This window comes from Peromyscus californicus, unplaced genomic scaffold (assembly GCF_007827085.1).
Source record: "Peromyscus californicus insignis strain IS unplaced genomic scaffold, ASM782708v3 Scaffold_8__1_contigs__length_139910024, whole genome shotgun sequence".
Classification (NCBI taxonomy): Eukaryota; Metazoa; Chordata; class Mammalia; order Rodentia; family Cricetidae; genus Peromyscus; species Peromyscus californicus.
In genome coordinates, this window is record NW_026294606.1 from 65959033 (window position 1) to 65971925 (window position 12893).

General features: G+C 42.7%; 1 protein-coding gene across 4 annotated transcripts in view; it reads right to left on the reverse strand.

Annotated features, from left to right (window-relative positions):
• The window catches only part of Itga8 (integrin subunit alpha 8), a 178238-nt gene that overhangs the window by 63129 nt on the left and 102216 nt on the right, over positions 1 to 12893 (reverse strand). Inside the window, exons 16-21 of one of the 4 annotated variants that reach the window (XM_052728122.1) lie at positions 12741 to 12796; positions 11795 to 11949; positions 10236 to 10373; positions 9688 to 9755; positions 8027 to 8174; positions 457 to 549 (exon numbers count right to left, since the gene is read on the reverse strand). In XM_052728122.1, the coding sequence (XP_052584082.1) occupies positions 457 to 549; positions 8027 to 8174; positions 9688 to 9755; positions 10236 to 10373; positions 11795 to 11949; positions 12741 to 12796 (658 nt within the window). Of the gene's footprint in view, positions 1 to 456; positions 550 to 8026; positions 8752 to 9687; positions 9756 to 10235; positions 10374 to 11794; positions 11950 to 12740; positions 12797 to 12893 lie in introns of those variants that run through there. The other 3 variants (XM_052728123.1, XM_052728124.1, XR_008215733.1) reach the window with 3 other exon arrangements.

The window sequence follows — 12893 nt, forward strand, 5'->3', positions numbered from 1 at the left end:
GGTTTACACGGTACTGGGGATGGAACCCCAGGTCTTTGTGTGTGCTAGGCAGGCGTGATACCAGGTAAGCTACATTCTTAGCCCTCCAAAGCAGCTTATTTTCCAGCTTTTTAATTGAACGTAGTAGTTTTAAAATAAAATCGATATTAGAATTAAAAGAAAATAATCAAAGGCAAAAAAGTCTGAGGCGCACATGTTGCCACCGACTTGCTGTGACTATAAGATGTAATGTGTGACGTCTACAGAGAAAGTATGTGAAAGCATAGGTCCTTTTGTGGTTTTGACCTGCCATTATCACTCCACCTAGGTTAACATGCTAAATCCCTCTATGCCGGTAATTTCCTGGGCAATCTGTTTTAGCTGCTGTTTGCTGGGTGCTAATTGGGGAGTTTTCCACTAGTCCTCTATAAAATTCAATTAGTCAGAGATCAGTAAGGAATGCTGGTATCCTCTTACATTTGTTCCAGTCACCATCGGGTTCCCAAGGTCACACACCACCATCCTGGTCACGTTTTCCATCTTGTACTCGCAGCTCAGTGGCCTCAGTCCCTATAACAGGAAAAGAACACCATTGTGGAGTTCAGGGGCAGAATGAATTCCATCCTGTTGCATGCAATGTGGGAGGCCTCAGAGCTCCCCTTGATTTCAAACACCTGTGTGGGTCATGCACCAAGTTAATCCAATCGGGTACCTTTGACTCAAGGGCAAAAACCAGAGGAAAAAGTACAACTTAAACTTTAGGGGAAATTGTGTAAACATGTTTTGTTGAGGAATAAGAGGTTCCAACAGTATTTATGTGGACATTTTGTACTTTGACTAATCTTAATGTTAAACTTAGAACAGTAAGATGAAAAAGTGACCAAATATTAGCAAACAGATTCATTCCTTATATTACTACCACAAAAGTGAAACTATGGGGATGCACACAGTTGTTATGTCTCCATGGCCATCTGTAGGGGAATTGCCCGGAACCCAGTTTTCTACACATCACAGAGGAAGTTTAAGGTGACCCCTTTATTAGATCTTATATGTCAGATCCTTCAAATCTTTAAGATGTAATTTAAAAAGTTAAGTTTTTAGGTTAGCATACAAAGGGATGAGTTTTGTTATGGTGTTTATTTTTTTAAAAAATATTTTATTAGTGTGTGTGTGTGAGTGTGTGTGTGTGTGTGTGTGTGTGTGTGTGTGTGTGTGTAAGCACACATTTGTTTAGGTGACTTTGAAGGCCGGAAGAGGGTGTTGGATCCCTGGATTTGGAGTTATAGGCATGACACCATTGAATTCTCCCTCAGCCCTTATTGGGGAATTTTTATATCTATTTGCTATACATACATTGCTTCAATAGTTCCCACCTGTACTGGACCCTGTGTCCTCTGATTAATGTTTACGATTTGCGTTTAACTGGTTCTTCCTGTCTGTGCCCCTCTCTCTACACCCCATCTGGATTAGAATTTGTGAATACTCCAGCTTGAGGAGGTTCTTTTTCTCATCTGGGTAACTCTCAAGGTTGGGCAGTTGACAACAGGGCACAGAGAGCATTCTTTGCAGCCTTCTGTCCCTCCCAGTCCTACTGATGTCTTCCTAGGTGGGTGGAAATCCACCTTTACTCTTCATCCCAATTCTCTTTCCATCTTTCAAAACCTGATGGTGTATTTGACAACTTCTTGGGTTTTTTTGTTTGTTTGTTTTTTGTTTTTGTTTTTTGGTTTTTGGAGACAGGGTTTCTCTGCGTAGCTTTTGAGCCTGTCCTGGAACTCACTGTGTAGCCCAGGCTGGCCTCGAACTCACAGAGATCTGCCTGCCTCTGCCTCCCGAGTGCTGGGATTAAAGGCGTGCGCCGCCGCCGCCGCCGCCGCCGCCGCCGCCGCCGCCGCCGCCGCCACCGCCGCCGCCGCCGCCACCGCCACCGCCACCGCCGCCTGACAACTTCTTACATAACTCCATCACTTCACTCTAAGTCATTCTATGCCATCAAATTGTGGCCTGCCACCTTCATCCCCTAAGATGATAAATGGATGGCTTTCATGATGGAGCACCCTTTGGGGAACTTCTAGGAAGTCAGCAGATGAAGGTTTTGACTGTGATGATCACTCACTCATCTGCTAGTGCTGTTGGGATTTTATATAAGGAAACAATATGAGGTTTTCAAGGAAAAGCTTTAGAAATATTTCCCTATTCCTTTCAACTTTATACACCATCAGGTTTTGAAAGATGGAGAGAGAATTGGGATGGAGAGTGAAGGTGGATTTTCACCAACCCTCACCAAAACAAAGGAAAACAAAACAAAACAAAACAGCTCTAGTCTCTACATGAGGAACTCTGTAATCGATGCATTTGAGACTGTAAGCATTAGGAAGGCAGGGCTTCTGGACACTGAACCCATCTCAATGTCTAGAGCAGTGTTTGCACAAAGCACAGAGCAGGGCCGAAGCAGCTCACACATCGTCTCCTAAGAAGTGACTATAAGGAGGTGCCCACTCTGGGCATCACCCAGGTAGACATGCACAGTCTGATTAGTGGGTAAGAGCGGAGTGGCTGATACTTGGCTGAACTCGATTTAACACAAGTTCTTTACAAATAGTCGACAGAGGTCATGGGGGTAGCTGTCCCAAAGGAGCTAAAAGGCATCTTTCCAAAGCTGGTAATTTCTTTACTCAAAGGTAGGTTTATTGGGTATTCCTCTTTAGAACTCGTAACTAAGAGTAATCAAACAGAGATGTTTTACACTGAGATTATTAATGATGAAAGCAAAACAAAATTGAAAAGCTTTTGGAAGTATCCATGTCCCCCCTGGCTGTAACACAGAGATTCAGTTTCTTTAGTTAATATGTTTGACTTGCTTGAAGGTGGAAGGTCACATGCACTTTTTAAAATTTTATTTTTAAATTAAAAATATTTATTTTATTTTATGTGTTATGAGTATGTTGCCTATATGTATGTATGTGTCCTGCTTTCCTGGTGCCCAAAGAGGCCAGAAGAAGCCATTGGATCCCCTGGAACTGGAGTTATGGTTAGTTTCAAGTTAACATATGGGTGCTAGGAACCAAACCCAGTTCCTCAGCAAGAGCAACAAATGCTCTTAACTGCTCAGCCATTTTGCCAGTCCCAGCATGTATATTTTCCCAGCTCTCTACAAATAGTTCTTTGACATCAATTGAAACATTTTTCCTGGGGTTGGGGATTTAGCTCAGTGATAGAGCACTTGCCTAGCAAGTGCAAGGCCCTGGGTTTGGTCCTTAGCTCCAGAAAAAAAAAGAAAAAAGAAAAAAAAGAAACATTTTTCTCCTCACATCCCCTCCACCCTCTTTCTTTCTTTCTTTTTTTAATCTTTAGCTCCCCTCTCTCTCTCTGATGAAAAAAGAAACCAGTTGTTTTTTCTAGACATTTCTAGATTGTTTTTCTCAGTGGTTCCAGGGACATTTTTGCTCTAATCCATTTATAGCTCTTAGAGCATTACTCACTCCCTTATTCATTCAATGAAAATATTTGTCTTGGGCCTGCTACTTTACCAGGTAAACAAGACCTTGCACCCTTATTGCATTTCTAATCATGGTAACAATTCTAACAGGTGAATTGTAGCAAGCAGTGGAAGCGAAATTACAGAAGAGTTCAGTAGGATTTTTGGTTAGAAAGTAAATAGGATTTAAGGAAGGTATGCATACATATTTAAGCAATCAGAGAGGACATCCTGGAGGAGGTAGCATCTAACTAAGCTAATGTGAAAAGGACTTATTGGTAGTTCAAAACAGGTGAGATCTGATTGGTTCTGCAATGCAACAGCCAAGTAACTTGAGCACACTGCACAAGTCTCCTTATTTATGAACTCCAGAACAAATTTGATTCTTCTCTATAAGGTCAATATCATGATCAAGCAAATTCAATGCATGCAAGAGTTCAGAGCGGTACCCAGACCTCAACAACCATGCAGTCAGTATGTGTTGATAGTCTTCATTATTAGCCACCTGCAGTTGGTAGTGGGTCTTAATTGTTATGAAGATCTGACGGATAAATATAAAGAAATAAGGTCACTAAAGAGGGTGAAGTTATAGAGCTAGTGTGTCAGGGAAGAGAGCACATTGGAGGGATGAACTGAACAAAAATTTAATCCAGTTGGAATTAAGGGTATGGGCGTGAATGAAGGAACAACAAATAGGGAGGCTGAAGATATAGGGAGAAGGAAGAACAGGAAGGATTGACCCTCTGAAGGATTTGACCCAGAGAGCAGTGGAGAACGCATGAGGATTTCAAGACAGAAAATAACACAGTCAGATGCGCTTGTTAGAATGATGGTTTCTGTGTAGCCAAGAGGCTGGAGGGGGAGATGGGGAGATGGAGAAGGAGGCTGGAGGAAGATAGGGGGGATAGAAGAGGAGACTGAAGGAGGAGATGGAAGAGGAGGCCGGAGGGGGAGATGGGAAGGTGGAAGAGGAGACTGGAGGGGAGATGGGGAGATGGAAGAGGAAGCTGGAGGGGGAGATGGAAGAAGAGGCCGGAGGGGGAGATGGGAAGGTGGAAGAGGAGACAGTAACATTCTGGTCTAAGCTATGCCAGCCTGGAAGAAGGCAGTGGTGATTTCAGTACTTGGAGAGAAGGATGAGGACTAGGCAGATTTGGGGTTGACTTTAAGATGTAGATACCAGAAGGATGTAGGTACCACTCTCTGAGACGGAAAATGAGCCATGTGGATGTGGGAGAGTGAAGTCTAGTTGTAGAGATGGCAAAGGTAAAGTGGTTGTTGGGAGGGATTTGAGTGGGGATGTAAATGAGGTGTCTCATGGAGATGAATAGTAGGAGAGTGTCTAATGGAGAGGGGAAGAAATAGAGAACTAGTGTTTGCATGGATACAGAGCTTCAGCTTGAGACAATGACAAGTTCTGGAGTTCAGTAGTGGTGATGGTCACACAACAATGTGTGTGCGATGTTGCGACATTTTCACACTTAGACATGGTTAAATGTGGCCAGGGAGGTGGATTGGTACATTCATGTGCTTGCTGCACAAATACAATGGCCTGAGTTTGGGTTTCCAGCTTTCACATAAGAGCTAAGTGTGGCAGATGTATTTGTAATCCCAGCACTAGGGTGTGGGTGAAGACCAGCGGATCCTGGTGGTTCACAGGCCACTTAGTCTAGCCAATGCTGCCAGATGCAGGTTTAGTGACAGAAATTGCCTGAAGCAATTAAGGTGAAGAAGTGATTTGAAGTAGGTGTCTTGATACCAGCCTCCAGCCTCCACACACGCTAGCATATAATGCATCTGACACATACACCACACATCTGTATATGAGTGAGTGTATGTGCACACATATACACACATGCACACACCACATACACACACATACACACAATGGTTAAAGTGGTAGGTTTGATCATATGTGGAACTACAATAACAATGCATATAGATTGGCCTTTCAATTCCAGTTTTCTAGAAGATGAAAGTTTCCTGAGATAGAATATCAAAACTTACTGTCAGACGATACTCTATTTCCTCAGGAGACAAACTTTTTTTATATGATAAAAATTTCTATGCTGAGTTTGGATTCAGAAGTCTCCAAACCTCAAACTCCTTAAAAAAAACGAAAGAAGAAAACAGCATAGTCTAATCATGCAATATGTGGAGATCCATAAAAATCTATGCCCAAGAGACACTGACAGAGGGTTAAAAAAAAATAAGGGTCCACTAGCTCTCAGTTGAGATTATGGATAATGCCTGTTACAATGTTTATAGCCAAAGATACAGTGATAAGGGCTCTCTGGTGTTTTCCATTGCAACGAAATGAATAGCCAACTGGATGGATGTTCTGGTAAAAGGACATTCTAAAACGGATGCTTTTTAAAAACAAAGTCGGGATCTCTGGGATGATGTGTAGGGAATAAAAACAAAAATTTGAGGGGAACCCAGAAATGTTTAAAAAAAAACCAAACCACATTTAAGTTATATGTTCGTATTTGTTTACATATCATTTGCATGTAAGCATTTGTAGGTGACACGCTTCTTCTCTCTCTTTTTAAAAGACTTTGTGTGTGTGTGTGTGTGTGTGTGTGTGTGTGTGTGTGTGTGTGTGTGTGTGTGTAGAGGCCAGAAGAGGCTGTCAGATCACCTGGAGCTGGAATTACAAGTGGCTATGAGCTGCTCAGTGCGATTGGTGGGATCTGAACCCAGGTCTTCCATTAGAGCTGTTAGTGCTCTTAGCCCATGAGCCATCTCTTCAGCCTTCCTTCTCTTTTGCTCTCTTTGCTTGCAGAGGTTTTATTATCAGATGGCATTTCCAATTCAGAATGGCCACTGAACACCATGGAGATGTTTTTATTTACTGAAAAAACTCTAACAGAGAAACAAGCATAAAAGCACCATCGTTAGGGGAAAGAGAACGTGGGAAGATTTTAGATCGTTCCTTGGAGACATCAGCATACCAAGGGATGCTGATGGTTGCAGTAGAGAGCGATAATGCCATGGTGAGAGCGGGGAGACTTTCTTACTAACTGTCCTCCCTGCCGATGAGGATGGATTTGAACACTTCCACAACACTGTTTTAAATCACTCTATTGAGGTGTAATTGACAGGAAAAGTCTTGGTACACATCTTGATGAGTGTAGATACTTTTAAATCACTTCCCTCAATAGACATGTATAATGATTTTAAGTGTCAAAGGTACTTGATTGCTGTTTGGTTCAATTTTTTTTAATTGAGAAAATAATTCAACTAAAACAAGAATCCATGAGGATAGACATGTAAATAGAGAATTTTTTCTCCCCTATTTTTTCTTTTTCCTTTCCTTCTTCATTCCCTGTCTTCCTCCTTTCCTCCTCTTTCCTTCCTTCCTTCCTTCCTTCCTTCCTTCCTTCCTTCCTTCCTTCCTTCCTTCCTTCCTTCCTTCCTTCTGACAGAGTCTATGTACAGGCTGGCCTTGAACTTGTGATCCTTCTGCTTCTCGATCCCAAGTGCTAGATTATAGGGATGCTCATCCACACCAGGCTTTTTCAATACATTTTTAAAAGCTCTTACAATGACAGTATCACACCACATGGATCACTTTCCATGACATTGCTCAATCATTAGGTTGTGAAAATAGAGAGCGTGGTCTTGAGAAAGTGGTAGACACATAATAAATTTTAGTTAAACAAATCCATCAGCAAGCATTTATGGAGTGTCTTTGCTATTCCTACTCCTGTGAAAGAATGTGAAGCTTAGTCTCTGCCCTTAATTGAATGTCTCACATATTTCTGAAATGGAGGACCTGTCAATCTATCAATCTATCTATGACAATGTTTTTGGTTTGCTTGCTTACTTATTTGTCTTGCTCAATTTAGTTAGTTGGATATGTAGCTCGGGCAAGTCTTCAATTTGTGGATCCATTTGCCTCAGTTTCCTGGCTTCTGGGATTATGCATGTGCCCCACTGGCCTATTCAGAATGTTTTTCCAGACAAAGTGATTAAGAATACTACAGGCTCCCAGGACGCACTGTATGGGAAGAGTCGGGTTCTGGTAACGATCCGGGAGGCCATAAATAGCAATGGTACCTTTTCAATAAACAGTGACATTGAGGACTGGCACACCAGGAGGAAACAGGCCCTTCTCTGGTCACAGTCCCAAAAATGTGGACTAAGAAGAAAGACAAATGAACTTGTTTCTTTTCCAATTCCTGTTCAGGCTGTTATCAGTGCTCAGCAGGACTGGTTGGCTCTTCTTCCATCACCAGTAATAAAAACCAGGCCTCCTGTGATCTGCTCGGAACTTAAAGGAACTCAAAACAAGGCTTGCAGAGTCAGTGAGGAGAGGGGGTTAGCCTGGGAAATGAGTCAGCTGCCTCTTTGGCTGGTCTTTACTCTGTCTTGCTTCGGCTCCTGGGCTTTGGCTGAGTTATCTTTGTAGTGTGGCAACAAGGGACTTGACTATCCATAGCCCATCTTCTCCCTGGCACATTGCTATTATGAGCTGACAGAGGAACGCCCCATTCTGGTCTCTTTTGAGAGGAAAGACACAGCCTTGTTGATCAGACTTAATATTTACTTGGATTCAAGCCTTACCTTGAGGTTGCGCTCAATCCCAACGTAGTCCGCTTCTTCAGGGATCATAACGAAGAGTTCAGCTTCATAGGCTCCCTCTCCTTCATTTCTTGCATTTATGATGAGCATAAGGTGGTTTTCATCCCCGATAATTATCTGATGCTTATCTCTAAAAACACAGTTTAAAAAGAGTGATTATGCAACTCAACATCACTGGCTTCATGAATCTATTTTAGAAATTTAAATAATGTGTGCCTGTAACCTAAGCACTCAGGAGACTGGGATGGGAAAATTGGAAGTTTGAGACCATCCTGAACTATTGAACTACATAGCAACAGTCTGGCTCAAAACAAACAAACAAACAAAGAAACAAACACACAGGAATAAAATAATGATTTAGGAGGAAAAAAAGGAAATGTCAAACGCAAGGCTAGGATTATGAAAGAAGACAGCTGGTCAAGAAGATAAGAAGATTTAAGGGAACAATTTCTGAATGGGAAAGGGTGGGAAAATGTTCAATGATGTGCAAGCAACTATTTAACAATTTGTTCTAAAAAATAAAACTGATACATATCATTTGTGGATTCCAGTGCTGTGTCCTCCCTCTGTGACCATTTTGAAGCTATCAACACACTGACCAGTCGGCTAACAAAACTCCTGCAAACTTAACATTTGACTTCGGAGCCAGAGTGAAGAGCTCCCAACTCCTTCAAATCACTGAGAACACACATGAGGGAGAGAGCGAGCTGTGGGGAAAGAAAGAGGCGCGTTTAGACAGGAATAGAGAGAGACACAGCAACGTGGGTTCGAAGAGGGGAAAGCAGGCAGGCGAAACGGGATCTCAAATGGCTGATAGAGTGCTCTGAAGTATTTTGAGGAAATTTTGTTCACTTTGAACTCCAAATGAAACCAATATTTAGAAACGCCTCTTCCACTTCTGCCTCCCCCCTCAAAGCTATTGCTTTGGACACTTAGTAAATTGTGAACATCGGGGCAAGTCCCCTTGAGAGATTACCAAGCGGATTCCAAACGCTGGCAGTGCAGGAGTTCCTGGGAGAGAGGAGTATAGCCCGCGTTTCCACCCAGGGGTGCCTCCCCCCTACTCCCATTTCTTTCCACAACATAACAGTGCAATTACCAGCTCCGGAGTCTAGGCTGCCATTACTGGCAGCTGTGAAGCCCTTTGTTCTCATTTGACGCTCTGACACTTTCTGCTCGACTCCCCGGTGTGTCTTTTAAGTCCTCCCCCAAGTAAATTAAAATTAATTTTGTTTTGACAGTTTTAAGGAGGCCTTTGAGTCATGGGGTGCTGCAAAAACAAGTTTGGTTAAGGTGTGGACTGAACTGGCTTGTCTGAACCCTTTCTCACTTGACTGAGGTAGGTAAATATAACCTGAGCCACACCACACATGAGTTTACTTTCAACAAAAGCACTTTTGCCCCCCACTCTTGCTGAAAGATGAAATGGCCCAGGCAAGATCTCAGGGTGTGTCCCTTGACACCAGTGACAGAGGACTGACCAGATCAGAGGCAAATCCAGAGTGGGGTCACTCTCAAGAATTTCACGCATCACTCCCCCCAACCCCCAGTTCTTGGAAGAATATACTTTCTCAAAAGGAGCTTTAAGTAAACACCCCGTAGACCACCAGGTGTGATGCACACGTTTATTTATTTAAACTTACGGTCTGGCTGACAGCTTCAGGTCGGGAACACATAGATTGTCTTCTCCACAGTCCACCAGGATGCGAGCCTGTGTTGAGCAAGTGAGGCATCAGAAAGACTCTGAGAAGACTCACATCGGGTCCTTTCTCTGGAAGATTCTAAAGGATTCTATCAACTAAACCAAAGCTTTTGTTTCACTGCACAGGAGCCTGCCCAACTCCATACTCTCTGTGACGTTAAGAGACCTCTTGATAGAGGCCATTTTATAGCCCGTCTCCAGGTTGCTCTGAAATGTCTGTAGATGATGCTAACTGGCCCTGTTCTTAGGATTCCTGCCTATGTTGCTTTCATTTCTGCTACACGGGAACCCATTAAATCTTGGCTGCACAAAGGGAAAGGCTTCCAAAGTCACAACGAGGAAACATGCTAGGAACATGCCCCGGAGGCTGTGTAACTCTGTGCGCAGATGGGAATACAAGGGGCTGGCTTTCATCTTCAGGGCTCAGGAACGACTCTCTCCAGAGAATGGTGGAGAAAACGTCTTCAGACCTTTGCATCAAGGACTTACCTGCTCGGTAACTACGTTGTCCCTGTAGTGGTTCAATATTGGTTTCACTTCTAGGCCATCTTTAAAGGTGGAGTCATCCAAACTGTAGTTCAGGCTAATGTTGATGGGAGATAATTTATCTCGGAATTCAGTTTCATCCTAGGAAAAAATAATCACCAGCTTAAGCCCATGAAATGAATACAAATGAAATGTGACAAGCAGGCAACCCTGGATTCCCATCAGCATTAGTGAGTGACCATGTTCGCTGCAACAGGCTGAACTGGGTGCTGATACATGTGGTCTGCACTAGCCAGCATAATTAAGATATGTTCAGTGATGGGGTCACCTACAGCCAAGGCTTCCCTGGGATACTCTAGAGCAATGGGAGTTACTAACGCTTTCACAGGAGTCCCATATCAGGTATCCTACAGATCAGATATTTACAATACAATTCATAACAGCAGCAAAATTACAGTTATGAAGTAGCAACGAATTAATTTTTTGTGTGGGATTCACCACAACATGAGGAACTGTATTAATGTATTAAAGCATTAGGAAGGTTGAGAACCACTGCTCTAGAGGAAATCTTCAGTTACCCCAGACCCCAACACCTGACACTGGATCAGTCAAGTCCCCAAGTAAAACACACACCACAGATGCCAGAGAACACCACGAGTCAGGATTTTTTGTTTGTTTCGGTGAAGTTGCCAGAAGGTTCTCTGGGGCTCAGAGGAAGACAACATTTTACTTCTTCCCCTTCATTGTTTCTTTTAAGTCGTTTCATGAACTTCAAAACACCTTCAGCACGTTTGAAGGTGTCTTGGATACAGAAACAGAAGTCCTCCCGGGGTGAGGAGAGATCATGGGACGCTCAGTTCTAAGCATGCAAGCCAGCATCCCGGTCTTCAGCTGTGCTCTTCAAGGCTATACTAAGATGGAGGGCCAGGGGGCCATGTGCCTGGCTTCTCGTTCTCAAGTGTAGCTGTGAACCTTTGGTCCTTCCTAGGGTTGTCTGTTAACTAAGTCCCTGATGGGAAGAGAAGACACAGAAATACCGATCACCGGCTAACACTAGCATCATGGCGGTAGATAACTGGGTCCCAGACATGTTGAATTTTAAATTTCATGAGAATTTGTAAAAACACATCACCTTTAAAAACACAATTACAAATTATTTTTCATGAAAGTTTGGTTCCCCAAGCCAGCTTTAAGTGCATCCTGATAAAATCTAACAGGACATACTCACATAGGATCAAAAAAACAATCAAATAAATTGAGTTGAACTTTTATGTATGGGGGAGGGGAGGCAGTCAAAACTGAAAGTCACCTGAGTTAAGTGCTATTATCAAGGTTCTGTCCGAAACAAAAAAGAAGCCGTAGAAATTAATAGCAACAAATCATTGGGTTAGTTGAAGTCAGGGTCAGCAAGAAGTATTCAACCTTCAACTAGAGTTTCCTCCCAGGAAAATGAAAATAGACAGATGGGAGTCTGTGGCACGTGTGATGGTTAAGGAGATAGAAATGGTCGGAACTGGAATTTGAATGTGAGAAGCCCCAGAAGGGATTTCTAGAAAACTTACTCGGAGGTAAACGATAAAATCCCGACAGTGGGGGGATTTCTGCTGCTTCATCACAATGGGGAAGGTGAGATGGGACTGGTGGTTCCGGAGGAAGAGTGTCCGCTTGATGGCTCCTTTTTGCTTCAGGAAATCTAGCTGCACCTCGGCCACCAGGGCTAAAGGACAGACAGGGGATAAACAAAATCTCAGGAGGAAAAGCATTGGGCTAACACAGTGCTGGCAGGGGTAGGGACTCATGACAAGTTGCTTCTTCAGGAAAACTTTTTCTTTTCATAGTTGGATCAAACAACATATAAGTTGAAGGAGTATTAAAAAAAAATACTGCCCAATATAGAACTGTTTTGTGGCTTTGCATGCATATGTGGTGTATGTGTGTCCACATGCTCATGTGTTTATGTGTGTATGCTTGTGTATGTGTGAGTATGCGTGCATGTGTGGAAACCACAGGTTGACACTGGGTGTCTTACTTGATTACCCCCACCCACTTCTTTTTTGAGATAGGGTCTCTCGCGGTACCTGGAGCTCACCAGTTTGGCTAGAGTGGCTGATCAGTGAGGTCTAGGGAGTGCCTGTCTCTACCTTTCCAGCATTTGGATTACAGAGGCATCCGCCACATTTGGCTTTTATACTCACTGAGGGTCCAAACTTAGGTCCACATGCACGCACAGCAAGTCCTTTACAACCAAGCTATCTCCCCAGCCCATATTTCGTAACTTAAATTATATGTGTGTGTGTGTATGTATGTATATGTATAAAAAGTATCACTTTTCCAATTATTTTTTGATAGTGAATATCCATGATTAAAGTAGTATTAATTAGACAATTTTAAAATGTACAATAGATATTTGAACTTTAATAAAGGGACCTTTAGTTTTCTAAGATTTGTGCATAGAAATATGTCATGTTTTCTTTGCATAGGATAGCATAAAGATGAAAATATGCTCACCTATTGTATTTGAAAGGCTCTGGCCTGCTATAGATGCACAGACTCTTAAAGAAAAGCTGTGGGAAAACAGTTGTTGGTTAGTAAAGTTATGAATCTGAGATAGGAATCTGATCCCCTCCTTCCAGATAAAATGAACACATCATTTCCTTCTAT